General features: G+C 42.3%; 3 protein-coding genes, 1 long non-coding RNA gene and 5 pseudogenes across 4 annotated transcripts in view; 1 reads left to right on the top strand and 8 right to left on the bottom strand.

Moving 5' to 3' along the window:
• The window catches only part of LOC146302349 (protocadherin alpha-C2-like), a 41,166-nt gene extending 32,262 nt beyond the window's left edge, over positions 1–8,904 (bottom strand). Inside the window, exon 1 of the mRNA XM_084679419.1 lies at positions 6,526–8,904. Coding sequence (XP_084535545.1) covers positions 6,526–8,904 — 2,379 coding nt within the window. The remainder of the gene's footprint in view (positions 1–6,525) is intronic.
• The window catches only part of LOC146302342 (uncharacterized), a 74,468-nt gene that overhangs the window by 41,264 nt on the left and 8,435 nt on the right, over positions 1–24,769 (top strand). The window lies entirely within an intron of this gene.
• On the bottom strand, positions 544–2,916 carry LOC146302351 (protocadherin alpha-8-like). The gene has a single exon (XM_084697444.1). The coding sequence runs from the start codon at positions 2,914–2,916 to the stop codon at positions 544–546; it is 2,373 nt and encodes a 790-aa protein (XP_084553570.1).
• On the bottom strand, positions 3,288–5,783 carry LOC146302350 (protocadherin alpha-2-like). The gene has a single exon (XM_084697431.1). It carries the CDS (start codon positions 5,781–5,783, stop codon positions 3,288–3,290), a length of 2,496 nt encoding a protein of 831 aa, XP_084553557.1.
• On the bottom strand, positions 9,635–12,019 carry LOC146302348 (protocadherin alpha-2 pseudogene; annotated as a pseudogene).
• Positions 12,466–15,064, bottom strand: LOC146302347 (protocadherin alpha-8 pseudogene; annotated as a pseudogene).
• On the bottom strand, positions 15,728–18,112 carry LOC146302346 (protocadherin alpha-3 pseudogene; annotated as a pseudogene).
• LOC146302345 (protocadherin alpha-4 pseudogene) lies at positions 18,846–21,275 on the bottom strand (annotated as a pseudogene).
• Positions 21,712–24,367, bottom strand: LOC146302344 (protocadherin alpha-3 pseudogene; annotated as a pseudogene).

The raw sequence follows: 24,769 nt of genomic DNA, 5'->3' as shown, positions 1-24,769 counted from the left end.
GTCAGAATCAAATAGACCTATGTCCACTATATTTTCACACACAAACAAAACAGACTATATAACATGAGGATGCTTGAAATAGATAAAAGCTTAAAGTAGATGATACCCCAAAATGAAAACAATAATTCAAAAACAGACACAATGATATATCGAGATATGTGAGAAAGTCATAAGATAAGATGAAAATCTAAGATAACAACAGCTTACTGTTGACTGTTGGAAATTCTGACTTTTTACCTATTGGAATCAAAACAACAGACCACGTCACAATAGTTGTTTCGAATGTAACAACATGCGCATGTGCATTGTGACCACAAACTACTGAAATAGGCGCGTGTTCAGCACCAAGGACAGCAACTTCATCGAGTCGCTTTTATAAGCCTGGCGCACAATTCAAAGCAGTAACATAACGAACGGCTTGCACTTTCGTAAATAAAGCACCACACTGGACGGTTTGATAAATGTCAGTAGAAGCCATATCGTAAAGGCAGGCCTTAGCTACATTAAGATGATACCAGGACATAGGCCTGTTGCAACGGGTTTTCATACCTTGTCTTTGTTGGGTAATGTCTGAGTCCGGTTAAATGTGTCTCCTTCGTTAATACTGATCAACTCCGCATCTACAGGCGGAAACGGTGCAGGGAACACAACCACGTCACTCTTCAACGTGTCTGAGCTGAAACACACGTCATACTGCTGAGTAGATTTAGAGTACGACCAGCTCCCGTCAGGGTGTGTGGTGATCATTGGAGGGCTGTATCTGTTGAAACTATCGTCTGTCCTGTGACATTTTACAGCTATTAGACTGATGAGGCTCAGTAGAAATATCACTGATACTGAGGCAATGGCGATCAGCAAATATAGGTTTAAATCAGAAAAGCTCTCATCCTTTAGAGGTACATGTCTGAATTGAGTCTTGATTTCTCCTGTGCTTTCAACCACAGCTACATCGATAGACACCGTGGCTGACAGTGATGGCTCTCCGTTATCAGAAACCAACACCACCAACGGGTGAGTTTTCAGGTCATTGTCACTCATTCTCCTCTTAGTCCGTATCTCTCCTGTGCTGGTTCCGATGCGGAAGAGGTTGGTTCCCTTGGGCTCAGAGATGTGATAAGAAAGCAGCGCATTGTAGCCTGAGTCTGCGTCTACAGCCCTGATCTTGGCCACAAAGTAGCCCGCTTCAGCAGAGTAGGGAATGTTCTCAGAGTTAACAGAGCCGTGCTCAGAGTACGGCGCAAGAATCCCGGGACTGTTGTCATTTTCATCCAGGACATAAACGTTCACGGTGACATTGCTGCTGAGCGGAGGAACACCAGAGTCTGTGGCCTGAACTTTGAACTGAAACGTTTTTGTCTCTTCATAGTTAAAAGACTGCAGGCTGACTATGTCACCAGTGTCTGAGTTTATATTGATAGCTGAGGATATTGGAAAGGTTTTTAGTCCACCATCTAATAATGTGTAAGCTGTCTTTGCATTTTCATCTGAATCTGGATCAATTGCAGTTAGGGTATGAATTATATCTCCGACTGGACTGTTCTCTTTAACATAAACATTAATCAGTGATTCTGAGAAGCGTGGCGCGTTGTCATTAACATCAGAAACGTGTACAGTAATAATGCTGGTGCTGGAAAGAGGCGGGGTTCCTTCATCTGTAGCTGTAATGGTGACGTTATATTGAGAAACACTCTCTCTGTCAAGAGGTCCGTCTACAACTAATGAATAATGATTTTTATAAGAGTTCTTAATTATAAATGGTACAGATCCAACTATTTTCAACTGTATGGCGCCATTTTTATCAGCGTCATTGTCTTTGACAGTTATCAGTCCAACCATAGTCCCTAACAATGCATTCTCTCTTACCATGTCAACTAAAGATGTTATTGATATCTCGGGTGGATTGTCATTCACGTCAATAATTTCTACCAGTACTTTACAATGAGAAGCTCTTGGGGTTTGCCCTCTGTCTTTAGCTTGGACTCTAATTTCAATGGCATTGTTTTGTTCGTGATCTAACAGGCCTTTTACTGTGATCTGGCCGGTGGCTGAATTTATGGCAAATACGTCAAAGCTTTTTTCATTGTCATGGTTAATGAATGAGTATATTATTTCTCCGTTCAGCCCTTCATCTGAATCATGAGCCTGAACCGTGATAACAGAAGCATCGTATAGTGTGTTCTCGGGTATTCTAGTTTTATAAAGGGCTTTGCTAAATATGGGAATATTGTCATTAACATCCTGGACATTAACAATGATCTGTAATGTCCCTGATTTCTGAGGTTTTCCTCCGTCTACCGCTGTCAGAGTTAGCTTTATAACAGGCTGTTTCTCTCTATCCAAGGCTTTTTGCAGCACTAACTCAGCAGACACACTCTGGTCTCCTCCGCTCTGTACATCTAGGGAGAAATGTTCATTCGGGCTCAGCTTGTAGCCCTTTACTGCGTTAACACCGACATCTGCGTCATAGGCACTCGGTAATGTAAACCTCTCACCTGAAAACGCAGATTCTGATACATTCAAATATGTCTTGGATGTCCGAAAAGAGGGTGCATTATCATTTATATCCAAAACATTAACCTCAAAGCGGTATAGATTCAATGGCGAGTTCACAATGGCTTCCAGTTCTAAAAAACACTTCACACTTCGGGAGCATAGCTCATCCCTATCTATTCTCTCCCTCACCGACAAAACGCCCGTCCTCACGTTTACATCGAAAAACCTCTTATTTGGCCCAGCTATTTGAAACCCGCGATTTTCTAATTCAGATACATCCAAATTTAAATCCCTCGCCAAAGGTCCCACAACGGTGCCCGGACTTGATTCCTCCGAGATGGAATACACAATCTGCGCCGAAGCGATACTCCATAGGTGAACAAGCTGGAGGAGGAGACATTTCCAACGGTAATTATCATCCATTTGGCGATACATTCTGTCCATCACCGGCTAACCAGATCTTTTAGGAATCAAGGCGGTTACCGCTCTCATCGTGGCTTTAAGTTCGAATAGAGAACATTTACTTGTGGAGATGAACAAAGCCCGCACTGCCTATGATCACGGCTCCGGTACTGGGCGGAGCGCTGCGAAGCCAATCAGAAACCGTACAAGGTGGGTTAATAGCGACACCATGAGGCAAAATTGCATATTTTATGTAGGCGATCTTCATCAAGTGAGGAAGAGGATGACGAATTGCTCGATAATGTCAAACATATGTCACAGAAACAACTACACATTAATGTATGAAAAGTCAAAGAATTCATGAAATGAAATCAAACGGTTCCCTTTTTGATCTAGCTTACCTTCTCTTTACTTGGTAATGTTTGGGTCCGGTTAAATGTATCCTCTCCGTTAATATTAATTAGTTCCGTATCTACAGTAGGAAAGGGTGCAGGACACACAACTATACGTACCTTATCTTTGTTGGGTAATGTCTGAGTTCGGTTAAAAGTGTCTCCTTCGTTAATACTGATCAACTCCGCATCTACAGGCGGAAACGGTGCAGGGAACACCACAACGTCACTCTTCAACGTGTCTGAGCTGAAACACACGTCATACTGCTGAGTAGATTTAGAGTACGACCAGCTCCCGTCAGGGTGTGTGGTGATCATTGGAGGGCTGTATCTGTTGAAAGTGCCCTCTGTCCTGTTGCATTTTACAACTATTAGACTGATGAGGCTCAGTACAAAGACAACTGATACTGAGGCAATGGCGATCAGCAAATAGAGGTTTAATTCAGTGAAGCTCTCCTCTTTTAGCGGCACATGTCTGAATTGAGTCTTGATTTCTCCTGTGCTTTCAACCACCACTACATCAATAGACACCGTCACTGACAGTGAGGGCTCTCCATTGTCAGAAACCAACACCACCAACGGGTGAGTTTTCAGGTCATTGTCACTCATTCTCCTCTTAGTCCGTATTTCCCCTGTGCTGGTTCCGATTCGGAAGAGGTTGGTTCCCTTGGGCTCAGTGATGTGATAAGAAAGTAATGCATTGTAGCCAGAATCTGCGTTTACAGCCCTGATCTTGGCCACAAAGTAGCCCGCTTCAGCAGAGTAGGGAATGTTCTCAGAGTTAATAGAGCCGTGCTCAGAGTAGGGTGGGAGAATCCCGGGACTGTTGTCATTTTCATCCAGGATAAAAACGTTCACGGTGACATTGCTACTGAGCGGAGGGACACCATAATCTGTGGCCTGAATTTTAAACTGGAAAGTTTTTAACTCTTCATAGTTAAAAGACTGCAGGGTGACTATGTCACCGGTCTCTGAGTTTATATTGACAGCTGAAGAGATTTCGAGGCTTTTAGAATAACTGTCTACTGAGTAAATTATCTTTGCATTTTCATCTGAATCTGGATCAATCGCAGTTAGGGTATGCATTATATCTCCGACTGGACTGTTTTCTTTAATATAAACATTAACCAGCTGTTCTGAGAAATTTGGGGCGTTGTCATTGACATCTGAAACGTGTACAGTAATACTGCTGGTGCTGGAGAGAGGCGGTGTCCCTTCATCTGTAGCTGTGATGGTGATGTTATACTGAGAAACATTCTCTCTGTCTAGAGAGCCATCTACCACTAAAGAATAATAGTTTTTGTAATTGGACTTCAGTTTAAAAGGAGTAGTACCAGGTAGCTTACAGTTTGTGATACCACTATTCCCTCCATCTCTGTCTGTCACAGTGACCAAAGCAACCACTGTTCCTATCTCAGCATTCTCTTTTACTGGGCTCATGAGTGAGGTCACTGATATTTCTGGGGCATTGTCATTTATATCAATAACTTCAACTAATACTTTAGAATACCCACTGCGGGGTGAATGTCCCTGGTCAGTTGCTTGTACACGTATTTCAAAGGCTGCGTCATCCTCGTGATCTAAATGAGAGTTTACGGTAATCGCACCACTTTGTGAATCAATTGAGAATTTTTCAGCAGCATTTACATTCCCACGCTTCATAAAACTATAAAAAATCTCAGCGTTCTGACCCTCGTCTTCATCTGTTGCCTCCAGCGTCAAAATGTTCATACCTATAGCAACATTTTCATTCACACTAATTTTATAAAGTGTTTTGCTAAATGTTGGCGTGTTATCATTGACATCTACAACGTTAACAACAATTTGTAAAGTTCCTGATCTCGGAGGTTTTCCACCATCTACCGCTGTTAGAGTTAGCTTTATAACAGGCTGTTTCTCTCTGTCTAAGGGTTTTTGCAGCATTAACTCAGCAGACACACTCTGGTCTCCTCCGCTCTGCACATCTAGGGAGAAATGTTCATTCGGACTCAGCGTGTAGCTCTTTACCGAGTTACTGCCCGTGTCTGCGTCAATTGCTGTAGGTAGAGGGTACCTATCCCCCGCGGACGTCGACTCTGATATGTTGAAAATATGATATTGTTCAAGAAATGCTGGTGCATTATCATTCATATCTAAAATCGCCACTTCAATACGACGGAGAAGCATGGGGTTGCTCAGTATAGCCTCAACGTTTAATACACACTTTACCGTATTTGGACAAAGTTCCTCTCGGTCTATTCTTTCATTAACGTACACAATTCCAGTTTTCAAATTCGCCTCAAAATATCTCTTATTGTGGCTCGAAACAATGCGAATATTCCGAGATTCCAGTTCATGTACGTTTAGGTTTAAATCCTTCGTGAGATTCCCCACAAACGTGCCTTTGTCCACTTCCTCTGATACGGAGTAAGATATCTGTGCTGCAGACCAGTCAGCGAAACAAAGAACAGCGAAACACTGAATCCAAACGCATTTTCTTTGTCTTCGATGAGCCATCGCTGCTTATAATGAACAATATAATCCACGATCCATCAAGCCAGAAATTCAAAAATGGTATGTTATGCTATTTTACAGGAATGTTTACCGTGCCCTGCTCTCTACATCTCAAAAAACGAGAGTAGCCTATCTCTTAAACCAGCATTGAAAAACAGTGACAAAACACGTTTCTCATTCAGGGAGGTGGAGTTTGAGGGGAAAAAAACTGTGAGGGACCACACTGTTTCCCATGGTCTGGAGCGACACCGTGAGTTTGCACGCAAGCCTAGTTGAATTTCACATGCATGAGTTAACGTTATTATGGTTCCTACTCTCGAGATGAGTGCACAAAGTAGCGATTTGATTTTAAAATAATACAGGCCAACAGAGCTAGAGTAGTCTAATAGTCATGCACAAAATTATATGCAGCCGAAACAGAAGTCTTGATATGCTATATATATATATATATATATATATATATATATATATATATATATATATATATATATATATATATATATATATATATATATATACCCGTTTGACTGCGTGTGAAGCGGTGACGTGACGTTGTCCATGGTGCCGAAGCAGGCTGATAAGAGCTTCAGCACCATGGACAACGTCACGTCACCGCTTCACACGCAGTCAAAGACAAAGGCCATCCGAGTTCAATATTATTTGATGAACTAACAATTAATCACAATGTTAAGGGTACTAGGACTTCGAACACATCATGTTGGCTAACATAGCCTGCTTTACATACCTTTTCCTTGTTGGGTAATGTTTGGGTCCGGTTAAAAGTGTCTCCTTCGTTAATACTGATCAACTCTGAATCTACAGGTGGAAACGGTGCAGGAAACACCGCCACGTCACTCTTCAGTGTGTCTGAGCTGAAGCACACATCATACTGCTGAGTAGATTTAGAGTACGACCACGTCCCGTCAGGATGTGTGGTGATCATTGGAGGGCTGTATCCGTTGAAAGTGCCCTCTGTCCTGTTGCATTTTACAACTATTAAACTGATGAGACTCATTAAAAAGATCACTGACACCGAGGCAATGGCGATAAGCAAATACAGGTTTAAATCAGAAAAGCTCTCCTCCGTTAGTGATACATGTCTAAATTGAGTCTGGATTTCACCTGTGCTTTCAACCACCACTACATCAATAGACACCGTCGCTGACAGTGAAGGCTCTCCGTTATCAGAAACCAACACCACCAACGGGTGAGTTTTCAGGTCATTGTCACTCATTCTCCTTTTAGTCCGTATCTCTCCTGTGCTGGTTCCGATGCGGAAGAGGTTGGTTCCCTTGGGCTCAGAGATGTGATAAGAAAGCAGCGCATTGTAGCCTGAGTCTGCGTCTACAGCCCTGATCTTGGCCACAAAGTAGCCCGCTTCAGCAGAGTAGGGAATGTTCTCAGAGTTAACAGAGCCGTGCTCAGAATAGGGCGCGAGAATCCCGGGATTGTTGTCATTCTCATCCAGGATAAAAACGTTCACGGTGACGTTGCTGCTAAGCGGAGGAACACCAGAGTCTGTGGCCTGAACGTTAAACTGGAAACTTTTTAACTCCTCATAGTTAAAAGACTGCAGGCTGACTATTTCTCCAGTCTCAGAGTTAACAGTTACAGCAGACGTTATTGAGATTATTTTCGAAAAACTGTCCAATAATGAATATGTCGTTTTAGCATTTTCATGAAGATCTGGATCCAAAGCAGTCATTGTGTTTATGACAGCTCCCACTGGACTGTTCTCCTTAACATAGACATTGATCACGGGTTCTGAGAAGCATGGCGCGTTGTCATTGACATCAGAAACGTGTACAATAATAATGCTGGTGCTGGAGAGAGGTGGAGTCCCTTCATCCGTAGCTGTGACTGTGACGCTATACTGAGAAACATTTTCTCTGTCCAGAGACCCGTCAACGACTAAAGAATAATAGTTCTTATAATTGGACTTCAATTTAAAAGGTACAGGCCCAACTAAGCTACACTTGGTGAGGCCATTCTGTTTTGCGTCCTTGTCTGACACTTTCACCAAAGCAACCACTGTGCCCATTTCAGAATCCTCTTTTACTGGGCTCATGAGTGACGTCACCGTGATTTCAGGGGCATTGTCGTTAACATCAACGAGATCAACTAAAATTTTACAATATGCTTTCCTTGATGAATGTCCGCGATCCATGGCCTCTGCTCTGATTTCATAAGCAGCCGTCTCTTCGTAATCTAAATGAACCTTAACTGTTATCACGCCAGTTTCTGGATGGATAGCAAATGCATCCGCATTTCTTGAACCACCTCGCCCTACCAGAGAATACACAACCTCGCCATTTATACCTTCGTCAAGGTCTGTAGCGGTCAGCCGTAATAGTTGTGTTCCTAATGAAACATTTTCAGGAACACTAACCTTGTAAAGCGGCTTGCTAAACGTAGGCGCATTGTCATTAACATCTTCTACATATATAGTGATCTGTAAAGTCCCTGTTCTATGAGGTTTTCCTCCATCTAGAGCAGTCAAAATGAGCTGAATCACCGGCTGTTTCTCTCTGTCCAAAGCTTTCTGTAACACTAACTCGGCAGACAGACTTTGCTCTCCCCCGCTCTGTATATCCAATGAGAAATGTTCATTTGGGCTCAGATTGTAGCTTTTGATGGTGTTAGTTCCAGTATCTGCGTCGTTTGCTATCGGCAGAGGATACCTTTCACCAGGGTATGCAGCTTCAGTTATATTCAGTAAGTGTAGTTCTTCTAGGAAATATGGAGTGTTATCATTTATGTCTAAAATATTAACTTCAATGCGACTGAGATGCATAGGATTGTTTAATATCGCCTCAATGTTTAACGAGCACTTTACCGTGTTCGGACAGAGCTTCTCTCTGTCTATCCTCTCGTTGACGTAAACTATTCCAGTTTTTAAATCCGCATCAAAGTATTTTTTACTGTGTCCAGAAACGATCCTAAGAGTCCTAGAATCCAGTTCCTGTAAATTAAGTTTTAAATCCTTTACAAGATTCCCCACGAATGTCCCTTTGTCCACCTCCTCCGAAACGGAGTAGGATATCTGCGCTGCAGACCAGTCAGCTAAACAAAGCAGCGCGACGCAACGAATGAACACAATTGCTCTTTGTCTTTGACGACCCATTGCTGTTGAAAACAACACGAATCCAGATAGGGATGAGTTATCCATTCAGTATACAACATTCCGTTTTTTCAGACATTGTCTACACACGCCATTCCTTATCCTTTTTGTAAGGCTCATAGTCACAAAGGCAGTGTGATGTGACCAGTGACGTTTTATATTTCCAAGAGGTGGAGTCAGAAAACCAGTGAACACATTCACTCAGGCGGTCTGCTGCGACACCATGTGTTGTATTTTGCATGCTTTTCTTATTGCTCTATTTTATAATTATGTGTTGCATAAAACGGTGGCCGTTGATTTTCTTAGTATTTTTTTTTCTCACGTGAACTATAGTCCCCAAAACTGAAGAAATATCACTAATGGAAACCTTTCGGATAAGGTATTTCACATATGCAAGTAGACAACATTTGCTGTAGAAAACACGTGTAAAGATTGAAATTGCATTGGAAAATGAAGACCTCCTAACGAGAAAGGAAAGACAATCTACAGTTGTTGCCCACAAGTAAAAATATACAAAATAATACAAATACAACTAAGGTCAAAGCTGAGCACAAAACAGAAGGCAAAAACAATCAAGTTCAGATGTTTAAATCACGTTATAGTATATATATATATATGAAACTTTAATGATGTAAACACTATTATCAACAATTGATTCATAATATTTAGTCATAGGCCAAAAAGTAGGCTACATATAAAACCACCATCAACATCAGATACTACTGCACTCAGTTTAGCCACTTATTCTTACCTTATCTGTGTTGGGTAATGTCTGAGTCCGGTTAAAAGTGTCTCCTTCGGTAATACTGATCAACTCTGCATCTACAGGCGGAAACGGTGCAGGGAATACGACTACGTCACTCTTCAGTGTGTCTGAGCTGAAACACACGTCATACTGCTGAGTAGATTTAGAGTACGACCAGCTCCCGTCAGGGTGTGTGGTGATCATTGGAGGGCTGTATCTGTTGAAACTACCCTCTGTCCTGTGGCATTTTACAGCTATTAAACTGATGAGACTCAGTAAAAAGATCACTGACACCGAGGCAATGGCGATAAGCAAATACAGGTTTAAATCAGAAAAGCTCTCCTCCGTTAGTGATACATGTCTAAATTGAGTCTGGATTTCACCTGTGCTTTCAACCACCACTACATCAATAGACACCGTCGCTGACAGTGAAGGCTCTCCGTTATCAGAAACCAACACCACCAATGGGTGAGTTTTCAGGTCATTGTCACTCATTCTCCTCTTAGTCCTTATTTCCCCTGTGCTGGTTCCGATGCGGAATAGGTTGGTTCCCTTGGGCTCAGAGATGTGATAAGAAAGCAACGCATTGTAGCCAGAGTCTGCGTCTACAGCCCTGATCTTGGCCACAAAGTAGCCCGCTTCAGCAGAGTAGGGAATGTTCTCAGAGTTAACAGAGCCGTGCTCAGAGTAGGGTGCGAGAATCCCGGGACTGTTGTCATTTTCATCCAGGACATAAACGTTCACGGTGACGTTGCTGCTGAGCGGAGGAACACCAGAGTCTGTGGCCTTAACTTTAAACTGGAACGTTTTCAACTCTTCATAGTTAAAAGACTGCAGGCTGACTATGTCTCCAGTCTCTGAGTTCACATTTACAGCAGACGTTACTGACAAAGTGTTCACTAATGAATAAGTTATTTTAGCATTTTCATGCAGATCTGGATCTAAGGCTGTCATTGTGTATAAAACAGCTCCGACTGGACTATTTTCTTTAACATAACAGTTAATCACGGGACCCAAGAACCCTGGAGCGTTGTCATTGACATCTGAAACGTGTATAGTAATAATGCTGGTGCTGGAGATTGGCGGAGTCCCTTCATCTGCAGCTGTAATGGTGACGTTATATTGAGAAACACTCTCTCTGTCAAGAGGCCCGTCAACAACTAGCGAATAATCGTTTTTGTAATTATATTTGATCTTAAATGGTAAAGATCCTAAAAGTGTACAGTTGGTAATGCCATTCTTTCCTCCATCTGCGTCTTTAACAGTGATTAAAGCGACGACTGTCCCTATCTTAGCATCTTCTTTCACTGGGTTAATTAATGACGTCAAAGATATTGCTGGAGAGTTGTCATTGACGTCAATTATTTCTACTAACAGTTTACCATGTGCACTACGGGGCGAGGGTCCCTGGTCCGTCGCCTGAACTCTAATTTCGTATGCAGGAGTTTCCTCATAATTCAAATTACCTTTAACAGTAATTTCCCCAGTGTCAGAATTAATATCAAACATGTCAGAGGGATTCACTTTACCACGTTTGATGAAGGAATATACAATCTTACCATTCTCTCCGTCGTCTAAGTCAGTCGCATTCAATATAATAACTTTCGTTCCCAACGAGATATTTTCACTAACACGGACCTTATACAGTGGTTTGCTAAATGTGGGGGAATTATCATTTATATCCATTACGTTAACATTGATCTGTAATGTGCCTGATCTTTGAGGTTTTCCTCCATCTACAGCGGTCAAAATGATCTTAATCACTGACTGTTTCTCTCTGTCTAAAGCTTTCTCCAGCACTAACTCAGCAGACACACTCTGCTCTCCTCCGCTCTGCACATCTAGGGAGAAATGTTCATTCGGGCTCAGCTTGTAGCTCTTTACCGAGTTACTACCCGTGTCTGTGTCAATTGCTATCGGTAGCAGATATCGCTCTCCCGGTGATGATGATTCAGAAATATTAAAAGTGTACAACTTTTCATCAAATGATGGCGCATTATCATTTACATCTAAAATGTTTACCTCTATGCGATGAAACTGCACAGGATTACTCAATATGGCCTGTATATTTAACGAACACTTTACCGTATTCGGACAAAGCTGCTCTCTGTCTATCCGCTCGACAACATAGAGAAATCCCGTTCTCACATTTACATCGAAATAGCTCTTGCCGTATTCAGAAACAATACGAAGACCCCTGGACTCCAGTTCCTGGACGTTAAGGTTTAAATCCTTCGTGAGATCCCCCACAAAAGTGCCTTTGTCCACCTCCTCTGATACGGAGTAAGCTATCTGCGCTGCAGACCAGTCAGCTAAACAAAGCAACGTGACACACTGAATCCAAACGCCTTCTCTTTGTCTTCGACGAACCATAACTGCTCCTGATGAATGCTAGTATCCAAAAGTGTCATTCATGAACAAAATGTGTTATTATCCAATTTTGCAAACTGCGACTTCATCTCCGTTCAACCAACGTACGAGTGTTACGCTACACGAAGCATACCGGAATAATGTTTTTTTCTTCTCCTCCAGGAAGGAGGAGTCATGAAACAGCTTCGAACAAGTTCATTCTTGTGGTCTTCAGCGACATCGTGTGATGGTTCACTCAAAAGTCTGATATGTTAAACTTTAAGAAATAGTTTGGCCTTGGTGTCGATTGGCAACGCACATGATGTGTTACAAGAGTAAACAGTTAGTCAGTTATATTGCACGTATGTTTGCTTAAAACGACTTGAGTCTGAAATAAATATCACAAAAGTATTGAACATAAGACGTTTTAAAAAGCCAAACTGTAGACATGAAAAGCGAAAACAGAACATCTATTCAGCACCATGGACAGCACCAGAGAAAATACCCTGGACAGCGCAAAATGCTTTTCAATACACAGTGTGTATAACTGTATAGTCAGTCTACTGTAAACCAACAGCATTCTTTAACTTCTGAGAGCCCAAACGAAAACTACAAGTTTATAAGTCAAAGAACCGATGCAAGTAGCATGTAATTTACTTTAATATTGGCCTTAGAACAATTGTATCTTACCTTTTCTTTGTTGGGTAATGTCTGAGTCCTGTTAAATGTGTCTCCTCCGTTAATACTGATCAACTCTGCATCTACAGGCGGAAGTGGTGCAGGGAACACCACTACATCACTCTTCAGTGTGTCTGAACTGAAACACACGTCATACTGCTGAGTAGATTTAGAATATGACCAGCTCCCATCAGGATTTGTGGTGATCATTGGGGGACTGTATCTGTTGAAAGTGCCCTCAGTCCTGTGGCATTTTACAGCTATTAAACTGATGAGGCTCAGTAGAAAGATCACTGACACTGAGGCAATGGCGATCAGCAAATATAGGTTTAGATCAGAGAAGCTCTCCTCCTTTACTGGCACATGTCTGAATTGAGTCTTTATTTCACCTGTGCTTTCAACCACCACTACATCAATAGACACCGTCGCTGACAGTGAGGGCTCTCCGTTGTCAGAAACCACCACCACCAACGGGTGAGTTTTCAGGTCATTGTCACTCATTCTCCTCTTAGTCCGTATCTCTCCTGTGCTGGTTCCGATTCGGAAGAGGTTGGTTCCTTTGGGTTCAGAGATGTGATAAGAAAGCAACGCATTGTAGCCAGAGTCTGCGTCTACAGCCCTGATCTTAGCAACAAAGTAGCCTGCTTCAGCAGAGTAGGGAATGTTCTCAGAGTTAACAGAACCGTGCTCAGAATAGGGCGCGAGAATCCCGGGACTGTTGTCATTTTCATCCAGAATGAAAACGTTCACGGTGACGTTGCCGCTGAGCGGAGGGACACCATAATCTGTGGCCTGAACTTTAAACTGGAAAGTTTTTAACTCTTCATAGTTAAAAGACTGCAGGCTGACTATTTCTCCAGTCTCTGAGTTCACATTTACAGCAGACGTAATTGAGATGCTTTTGGATAAACTGTTAACTAATGAATAAGTTAGTTTTGCATTTTCGTCCATATCTGGATCTAAGGCTGTCATTGTGTATACAACAGCTCCAACTGGACTGTTTTCTTTAACATAGCAATTAATCACGGGACTTGAGAACCCTGGAGCGTTGTCATTGACATCTGAAACGTGTATAGTAATAATGCTGGTGCTGGAGAGAGGCGGAGTCCCTTCATCTGTAGCTGTAATGGTGACGTTATACTGAGAAACACTCTCTCTGTCAAGCGGCCCGTCAACAACTAACGAATAATCGTTTTTGTAATTATATTTTAACTTAAATGGTACAGATCCTAAAAGTTTACAGTTGGTTATGCCATTATTTCCTCCATCTGCGTCTGTAACAGTGATTAAAGCAACCACTGTCCCTATCTCAGCATCTTCTTTCACTGGGTTAACTAATGACGTCATTGAGATTTCTGGAGAGTTGTCATTGACGTCCATTATTTCTACTAACAATTTACCATGAGCACTATGGGGTGAGATTCCCTGGTCTGTTGCCTGAACTCTGATTTCAAATGCAGGAGTTTCCTCATAATTCAAATTACCTTTAACAGTAATTTCACCAGTGTCAGGATTAATATCAAACATGTCCGAGGGATTCACTTTACCACGTTTGATAAAGGAATATACAATCTTACCGTTCTCTCCCTCGTCCAAGTCAGTAGCATTCAATATAATAACTGTTGTTCCAAATACGATATTTTCACTAACACTGACCTTATACAGTGGTTTGCTGAATGTTGGCGGGTTATCGTTGACATCTATAACGTTAACAACAATCTGTAAAGTTCCTGATCTCGGAGGCTTTCCTCCATCTACAGCGGTCAAAATGATTTTAATCACTGCCTGTTTCTCTCTGTCTAAAACTTTCTCTAGAATTAACTCAGCAGACACGCTCTGCTCTCCTCCGCTCTGTACATCCAGAGAGAAATGTTCATTCGGGCTCAGCTTGTAGCTCTTTACCGAGTTACTGCCCGTGTCTGCATCAATTGCTATCGGTAGCAAATATCGCTGGCCAGGCGATGATGATTCAGAAATATTAAAAGTGTACAACTTTTCATCAAATGACGGTGCATTATCATTTACATCTAAAATGTTTACCTCTATGCGATGGAGCTGCACCGGATTATTCAATATGGCCTGTATATTTAAAGAACACTTTACCGTATTCGGACAAAGCTGCTCTCTGTCTATCCGCTCGACAACATAGAGAAATCCCGTTCTCACATTTACATCGAAATAGCTCTTGCTGTATCCTGAAACAATACGAAGACCCCTGGATTCCAGTTCTTGGACGTTAAGGTTTAAATCCTTCGCGAGGTCCCCCACAAATGTGCCTTTGTCCACCTCCTCTGATACGGAGTAATATATCTGCGCTGCAGACCAGTCAGCTAAACAAAGCAAAGCGACACACTGAATCCAAACGCATTCTCTTTGTCTTCGACGAACCATAACTGCTCCTGATCAATGCTAGTATCCAAAAGTTTCATTCATTAACAAAATGTGTAATGATCCAATTTTGCAAACTGCGACTTCATCTCCGTTCAATCAACGTATGAGTGTTACCCTACATGAAGCATACCGGAATAATGCTTTTTTTCTCTCCTCCAGGAAGGAGGAGTCATGAAACAGCGTCAAACAAGTTAATTCCTGTGGTCTTCAGCGACATCGTGTGATGGTTCACTCAAAGGTTTGCCATGTTAAACCTAAAGAAATATGTAGGCCTCCGTGGAAACACATATGGTGTATGGCAATAGTATACAGTTAGGCAGTTATAGCTTACGTATGTTTGGTTAAAACGTATGGTGAAGGTAGGCTACTAGACTTGAGTCCGAAAGAAAGGTGAATATAAGACGTTTTTAAAAGCCAAACTGGTAGTACTTGAAAAGCGAAAACAAAACATATGTTCAGCACCATGGACAACACCAGAGACACCGTCCTGGACAGCGAAAAATGCTTTTCAATACAGAGTGTGTATAACTTCAAAGTCGGTATACTGTAAACCAACAGCCTTCTTTAACTTCTGAGAGCCCAAACGAAAACTACAAGTTTATAAGTCAAAGAACCGATGCAAGTAGCATATAATTTACTTTAATATTGGTCAGTAAAACAGTGTTATCTTACCTTTTCTTTGTTGGGTAATGTCTGAGTCCGGTTAAATGTGTCTCCTTCGTTAATACTGATCAACTCCGCATCCACAGGTGGAAATGATGCAGGGAACACCACTACATCACTCTTCAGTGTGTCTGAACTGAAACACACGTCATACTGCTGAGTTGATTTAGAGTACGACCAGCTCCCGTCAGGGTGTGTGGTGATCATTGGAGGGCTGTATCTGTTGAAACTACCCTCTGTCCTGTGGCATTTTACAGCTATTAAACTGATGAGACTCAGTAAAAAGATCACTGACACTGAGGCAATGGCGATCAGCAAATACTGGTTTAAATCAGAGAAGCTCTCCTCCTTTAGAGGTACATGTCTGAATTGAGTCTTGACTTCTCCGGTGTTTTCAACCACCACTACATCAATAGACACCGTCGATGACAGTGAAGGCTCTCCGTTGTCAGAAACCACCACCACCAAAGGGTGAGTTTTCAGGTCATTGTCACTCATTCTCCTTTTAGTCCGTATCTCTCCTGTGCTGGTTCCTATGCGGAAGAGGTTGGTTCCCTTGGGCTCAGAGATGTGATAAGAAAGCAGCGCATTGTAGCCAGAGTCTGCGTCTACAGCCCTGATCTTGGCCACAAAGTAGCCCGCTTCAGCAGAGTAGGGAATGTTCTCAGAGTTAACATAGCCGTGCTCAGAGTAGGGCGCGAGAATCCCGGGACTGTTGTCATTGTCATCCAGGATATAAACGTTCACGGTGACGTTGCCGCTGAGAGCAGGAACACCAGAGTCTGTGGCCTGAACTTTAAACTGGAACGTTTTTAACTCCTCGTAGTTAAAAGACTGCAGGCTCACTATCTCTCCTGTCTCTGAGTTTATTTTCACCATCGTAGACAACGATAAAGAGTTAATGTCCGTAAATGAGTAGCTCAACTGACAATTTTCACCGACGTCATAATCTAAAGCAGACACTGTTTGAATGACATTTCCAACAGGGCTGTTCTCTTTAACGTAAACATTGATCGCGGCTTCTGAGAAGCGCGGCGCGTTGTCATTGACATCAGAAACGTGCACAGTAATAACGCTGTTGCTGGAGAGAGAAGGGGTTCCTTCATCTGTAGCTGTGATGGTGACGTTATATTTGGAAACGCTCTCTCTGTCAAGAAATCCGTCTACTACTAAAGAATAATAGTTCTTATAGTTTGTTTCCAATTTAAAGGGGACTTTGTTGGTTATATCACACTTCACAATCCCGTTTTTGCCTCCATCTATGTCGAGGACAGACACCAGTGCTATGGCAGTGCCCAGTTTGGCGTCCTCCTTTACTCTGTCTAAAAGTGACGTCACAGTAATTACTGGGGCATTGTCGTTTTGATCCAATACTTCTATCAGTAGTTTTGAATGAGAAGTCATCGGGGGTGTTGCTCCGTCATGTACTTGTACACGGACCTCAAAAGCACTATTTTTTTCATGGTCAATTATTCCTTTAACCGTTAACACGCCCGTAATCGGATCTACATGGAAAAGATTCAAAAGATTCTCTTGGTCTTTTTGTCTAAGAGAGTAGGTGATTTTACCATTAATGCCTTCATCTGCGTCTGTTGCATTCAACGTGATTATTGTCGTGCCTATGGCAATATTTTCAGACACACGGGTTTTGTACAAAGCTTTGCTAAAGACTGGAGCGTTATCGTTTATGTCTAAAACATTAATAATGATATTTGATTTGCCAGACCTCGGAGGATTACCTCCGTCTACTGCCGTGAGTGTGAGCTGGATAACAGACTGTTTCTCTCGGTCTAAAGGTTTCTGTAGAACTAACTCAGCAGACGCACTCTCACGTCCCTTATGGACTGCCAGAGAAAAAAAATCATTGTTACTCAGTGTATATGTATTTAATCCATTCTTACCATAGTCCGCATCATTAGCCTCTGAAAGAGGGAATCTCGCTCCAGGTAAAGTGTTTTCGGTTATGTCTACGACTTGAGATATTGCACTAAAAGACGGACCATTGTCATTTACATCTAAAATATGTATTTCAACGCGGTAAAGCTTCAATGGATCGTTTATAACGGCCTCCACACTTAGAGTGCACGTCGGAGCCTTTGCACACAGCTCTTCTCTGTCTATTCTCTCGTTCACAAAGAGAACACCAGTCTTTAGATTTACCTCGAAATATTTTCCTTTGGTCCCAGTAACAATATGAAACCTACGATATTCCAGTTCTTGAACGTTTAGGTTCAGATCCTTGGCGATATTTCCAACAACAGTCCCGGGGTTTACCTCCTCTGAGACGGAGTAGGAGAGCTGTCCCCACACTGTTTCCAAATAACACTCCAGTAGCACGAGCACCAAATGTGCCACAATAGAGCTTCGTCGTGTCGGTAAAGACATAATAACATCCAACACTAGCCGAGTTTACATCCACTGTATATCCTCATTCTAAGTGCGAAGAATTGAATAACACATCCAACTACATGCAAAACCAGTTGTGTTTCTACAGCATGAACTCTGATCGGGGCTCAACCATCCTCCCTCTTCTTGCGTCTCTTTGTAAAAAAAGCCTTGAGATACACAATCCCCGTATGATACTGGGAGGGGCCTAGAATTTCCTCACAGAAATGTTCAATTCTACGGTCAACACTGTCTCCTCCTGGTGACAAATATAATATATGGCTCTAGAGATTGTTTCCCCGATAATAATCGTAAGGATTAAGTTTCACCCAATACCAAATAATAATAATAATAGAAAATGTAAAATCAAGACGGTTAACTGGTGCAGATACATGAAATATTATAAATTCATACTAATTTCCATGGTGAGCCTTTAGCACAATCTAACCTCAGACCGGACTGAGGTTCTACCCAAATAAGATGAAAAAAGAGGCCGGGCACAAATTATGAACTGTTAAATAATCCTATTAAAAAACATAGGTGACCTGTATTTGCCCAAGTTCATGTGCTATTAAAACATAGACTGCGTCAGTTTGAAATCGTGTTTCCGTTCAGTACAATAGATAGTGCGGTTGTAAAATACTTTGACAGTGAGGGAAAATATCAACACAAATAAATAAATAAATAAAAGTATCAAAATGAATAGGCCTACAATGCAATATCATCATCTGCACTAAACTGAGTAGACAGGTTTCACTCTTACCTTTTCTTTGTTTGGTAATGTCTGAGTCCGGTAAAAAGTGTCTCCTCCGTTGATACTGATCAACTCGGCATCTACAGGCGGAAGCGGTGCAGGGAACACTACTACGTCACTCTTGAGTGTGTCTGAGCTGAAACAGACGTCATACTGCTGAGCAGATTTAGAATATGACCAGCTCCCGTCAGGGTGTGTGGTGATCATTTGAGGACTGTATCTGTTGAAACTGGCTTCGGTCCTGTGGCATTTTACAGCTATTAAACTGATGAGGCTCAGTAGAAATATCACCGACACTGAGGCCGTGGCGATCAGCAAATACAAGTTTAAATCAGAGAAGCTCTCCTCCTTTAGGGGCATATTTCTGAATTGCGTCTGAATTTCACCTGTGCTTTCGACCACCACAACATCAATAGACACTGTCGCTGACAGTGAAGGCTCTCCGTTATCAGAAACCAACACCAACAACGGGTGAGTTTTCAGGTCATTGTCACTCATTCTCCTCTTAGTCCGTATCTCTCCTGTGCTTGTTCCGATGCGGAAGAGGTTGGTTCCCTTGGGTTCGGAGATGTGATAGGAAAGTAGCGCATTGTAGCCAGAGTCTGCGTCTACAGCCCTTATCTTGGCCACAAAGTAGCCCGCTTCAGCAGAGTAGGGAATGTTCTCAGAGTTAACAGAGCTGTGCTCAGAGTAGGGCGCGAGAATCCCAGGATGGTTGTCATTGTCGTCCAGGATATAAACGTTCACGGTGACGTTGCTGCTGAGCGGAGGGACACCAGAGTCTGTGGCCTGAACTTTAAACTGGAAGGTTTTTAACTCTTCATAATTAAACGATTGCAGGCTGACTATGTCTCCAGTCTCTGCGTGTATATTCACCATCGTAGACAACGGTAACGAACTGCTCTTATTGTCCACAAATGAATAGCTCACCTGTCCGTTTTCATTAACGTCATCATCTATTGTTGACACTGTTTTAATGATCGTGCCGATAGGGCTGTTCTCTTTTACATATACATTGATTACGGGTTCTAAGAAGCGTGGCACATTGTCATTGACATCAGAAACGTGGACAGTAATAATGCTGGTGCTGGAGAGAGGCGGGCTCCCTTCATCTGTAGCTGTAATGGTGACGTTATACTGAGAAACACTCTCTCTGTCCAGAGGTCCGTCTATGACCAAAGAATAATAGTTTTTATAGTTTGTCTCCAATTTAAATGGAACTGTGTTGGCTACAAAACACGTCACTATGCCGTTTTTACCTCCATCTTTATCGAGGACAGACACTAACGCTATGGCAGTGCCTAAATTGGCGTCCTCTTTCACCGTGTCTACTAGTGACGTCACAGTGATCTCTGGGGCATTGTCGTTGAGATCCATTACTTCTACCAGGACTTTACAATGCGCTGCCATCGGGGGCTGGCCTTTGTCGGTGGCCTGAGCACGGATCTCAAACGCTTTGTGATCCTCAAAGTCAATATTGCCTTTTGTTATCAATATGCCTGTTACTGGGTCTATTTCGAATGCTTCCAGGATTTGGTCTTGCTCTTTTGTACTTAAAGTGTACACTATCTCTTTGTTCGTTCCTTCATCAGCGTCTTTCGCATTCAAAATCATGACTGTGGTTCCAATCGGAACATTTTCGAAAATGCGAGTCTTATACAAGGCTTTGTCAAACACTGGTGAGTTATCGTTATTGTCTAAAACATTAATAATTATTTCTGACGTTCCCTTTTTAGGGGGTGTTCCTCCATCTTCAGCAGTTAAAGTAAGCTTTAATACAGGCTGTTTCTCTCGGTCTAATGTTTTCTGCAACACTAAGTCAGCAGAAACACTATCTCCTCCTTTATGTACAGCTAAGGAGAAATATTCATTTGAACTGAGCGTATAAGTGTTTATTCCATTCTTACCTACATCAGCGTCGTAGGCCGATAGCAGGGGAAATCTCATTCCAGGTAAAGTGTTCTCAGCGATGTCAATATTTTGTGATTTAGTAATAAAGGACGGGTTATGGTCATTAACATCTAAAACGTTAACTTCCAAACGGTAAAGCTTTAAAGGGTTGTTGATAACGGCCTCTACACGGACTGTACATGTGGGAACCTTTGCACAAAGCTCCTCTCGATCTATCCTCTCGTTCACGTACAGGAAACCGGTCTTTAGATTCACGTCAAAGTATTTTTTATTTGACCCAGTAACAATCTGAAATCTACGGGATTCCAAGGCTTGCACATTGAGATTTAAATCCTTAGCGACATTTCCAACAGCCGTCCCCGGATTTACCTCCTCCGAGACGGAGTAGGAGAGCTGTCCGCACACCGCTTCCCAGTAACACTCCAGCAGCACGAGCACAAAATACGTCCCAATAGAGCTTCGGCCCGTCGGTAAAGACATCATTCCGTCCAACATGAACAATTCATAGATCCACTGAAAAATTACTGCTCAAAAAGCCATAACAAAGAATGAGAGTAATGTATGTCCAGATCGATCAAATGTCTACATTAAATACGGTCTGATCAGAGCCCGACTCTCCTCCTTCATCTTAGTCTCTTTGTAACAAAGCCCTGAAACACATCATCACCGTCTGGAACTGGGAGGAGCCTTGTCTTTCAACATAGAACTTCTCAATATTACGGTCAACACTGTCACCTCGCGGTGAAATCATCAAACGGTATGAAAACCAAGCATAGTCATTGGATAAGAAGTGTTCTGACTTCCGTTTATACCTAACACAGTCACTATTTGGCTAAATGTGGAGCAACAACATGTAAGAACGTATTCACTGATAAAAACACAAACTAAAGAGATTGCTTTTCCAGACCAACCTCTTCTAACTTTAACGACAGTTTCAGTCAATGGTGGGTCTGCATTTCAGCACCCTGGACAGCATGTTGTCGTTTTCTACTGTTGACAGTAAAATCCTATCAATCTGGCAAGACCACTGGTCACATACAGAGTTTCTGGATACATTACATAATGCCACAAGTCCTTGAATGAGCAGCACACTTAAAAAGGGGAAATAAGGAAGACACAGCTGGTATATGTTGATGGGGAAAAGCTTGACTGGAAGCAAAAGTTTGTTATTTACTAAAACATAGATTCAAACACTCCATCAAGCTTACCTTCTCTTTGTTGGGTAAAGTCTGAGTCCTGTTAAATGTCTCTCCTCCATTAATACTGATTAACTCCCCATCTACAGGTGGAAACGGTGCAGGGAACACGACTACGTCACTCTTGAGTGTGTCTGAGCTGAAACACGCGTCATACTGCTGAGTAGATTTAGAGTACGACCAGGTCCCGTCAGGGTGTGTGGTGATCATTGGAGGACTGTATCTGTTGAAAGTGCCCTCAGTCCTGTGGCATTTTACAGCTATTAAACTGATGAGACTCAGTAGAAATATAACTGACACCGAGGCAATGGCGATCAGCAAATACAGGTTTAAATCAGAGAAGCTCTCCTCTTTTAGAGGTACATGTCTGAATTGAGTCTGGATTTCACCGGTGTTTTCAACCACCACTACATCAATAGACACCGTTGCTGACAGTGAGGGCTCTCCGTCATCAGAAACCAACACCACCAACGGGTGAGTTTTCAGGTCATTGTCACTCATTCTCCTCTTAGTCCGTATCTCTCCTGTGCTGGTTCCGATTCGGAAGAGGTTGGTTCCCTTGGGCTCAGAGATGTGATAAGAAAGCAGCGCATTGTAGCCAGAGTCTGCGTCTACAGCCCTGATCTTTGCCACAAAGTATCCTGCTTCAGCAGAGTAGGGAATGTTCTCAGAGTTAACAGAGCCGTGCTCAGAGTAGGGTGCGAGAATCCCGGGACTGTTGTCATTTTCATCCAGAATAAAAACCTTCACGGTGACGTTGCTGCTGAGCGGAGGGACACCAGAGTCTGTGGCCTGAACTTTAAACTGGAACGTTTTTAACTCTTCATAATTAAACGATTGCAGGCTGACTATTTCTCCAGTGTCTGAGTTGATATTTACCATCGTAGACAACGGTAGCAAGTTACTATTACTGTCTATAAATGAATAGCTCACGTGTCCATTTTCATTAATGTCATCATCTATTGTTGACACTGTTTTAATGATCGTGCTGATAGGGCTGTTCTCTTTTACATATATATTGATTACGGGTTCTAAGAAGCGTGGGGCGTTGTCATTGACATCAGAAACGTGTACAGTAATAATGCTGGTGCTGGAGAGAGGCGGAGTCCCTTCATCTGTAGCTCTAATGGTGACATTATACTGAGAAAGACTCTCTCTGTCCAGAGGTCCGTCTACCACCAAAGAATAATAGTTATTATAGTTTGTTTCCAATTTAAATGGAACAACACCAGCTACATCACACTTCACTATACCATTTTTACCTCCGTCTTTATCGAGGACAGACACGAGCGCTATGGCCGTGCCCAACTTGGAATCCTCCTTCACGCTGTCTAATAGTGACGTCACAGTGATCTCTGGGGCATTGTCGTTGAGATCCACTACTTCTACCAGGACTTTACAATGGGCTGCCATCGGAGGCTGGCCTTTGTCGCTGGCTTGCACTCGGATCTCAAACGCTTTGTGTTCCTCAAAGTCAACGATCCCTTTCACTGTAATTATGCCAGTGTTTGGACCAATTTTAAATGTGTCTAATATATGGTCCTGATCTTTACTACGAAGAGAATAAATAATTTCACTGTTCAGTCCATCATCAACATCAGTTGCATTAAGAGTTATCAATGTTGTCCCTATCGGCATATTTTCAAAAAGCCTTGTCTTGTATAAAGGACTACTAAATACTGGAGTGTTGTCGTTTATATCCAAAACATTTATACGAATCATGGAAGTCCCAGACTTCGGCGGATTTCCACCATCGATAGCAGTTAAAATGATATGAATCACATGCTGTTTTTCTCGGTCTAACCCTTTCTGTAGCACCAATTCAGCAGTGATGCTATCTCCCCCTTTTTGTGCAGCGAGAGAGAAATATTCGTTGGGACTAAGCATATATGTATTAACTGTGTTCTTTCCGACGTCTGCATCAGATGCTTGTGACAAAGCAAATTTTACTCCAGGTAAAGTACTTTCAGCCACGTCTAGAGACTGTGATTTATCATTAAAAGACGGAGCGTTGTCATTTACATCTAGAATAAAAATGTCTACACGGTATAGTTTCAGAGGATCGTGTATTACGGCCTCGACACTTATAGCACATTTAAGAGCGTTTACACAAAGCTCCTCTCTGTCTATTCTGTCGTTCACATAGAGAACACCAGTCTTTAGATTTACCTCGAAATATTTTCTCTTGGCTCCGGTGACAATCTGAAACCTTCGCGTTTCCAAGTCATGCACATTTAAATTCAGATCCTTGGCAATATTTCCAACAGCAGTCCCGGGATTTACCTCCTCCGAGACGGAGTAGGAGAGCTGTCCGCTCACCGCTTCCCAGTAACACACCAGCAACACGAGCAAAATAAACGTCACAATAGAGCTCCTTTTTTCCAGTAAAGACATAATGTCATCCAGAATGAAAAACATATAGATACACTGACAAAAATAGCCCACATATGTACAAAAATGCGGATAAAATATGTCCACTTCAATCTAATTTTTAGACATTACTTTTGATCGGAGAACAGCCATCCCTCTATCCTCCTGCGTTTCTTTGTAACAAAGCCCTGAGACACATAATCACCCAAGGAAGCGGGGAGGGGCCTCTATTTTACAGTGCAAAAATCTCAGTGCTCAAGTCAACACTGTCGCCTTCTGGTGATTTGCTCATACGACACAGGAAAAAAGCATTTGACTTAAAAAGTAACACGACTTTAGACTCCCCGACACAGTAAAAAGTAGTCACTTGAAATGTAAGGTTAAGTGTAGTTGCTGACATGATCACTATCTTCCACACAGCATACC

This window comes from Hypomesus nipponensis, chromosome 1 (assembly GCF_054491055.1).
Source record: "Hypomesus nipponensis isolate SF chromosome 1, ASM5449105v1, whole genome shotgun sequence".
NCBI classification, from domain to species: domain Eukaryota; kingdom Metazoa; phylum Chordata; class Actinopteri; order Osmeriformes; family Osmeridae; genus Hypomesus; species Hypomesus nipponensis.
Note: the sequence above shows the minus strand (reverse complement) of the source record. Positions and strands in the feature narration are given on the sequence as shown.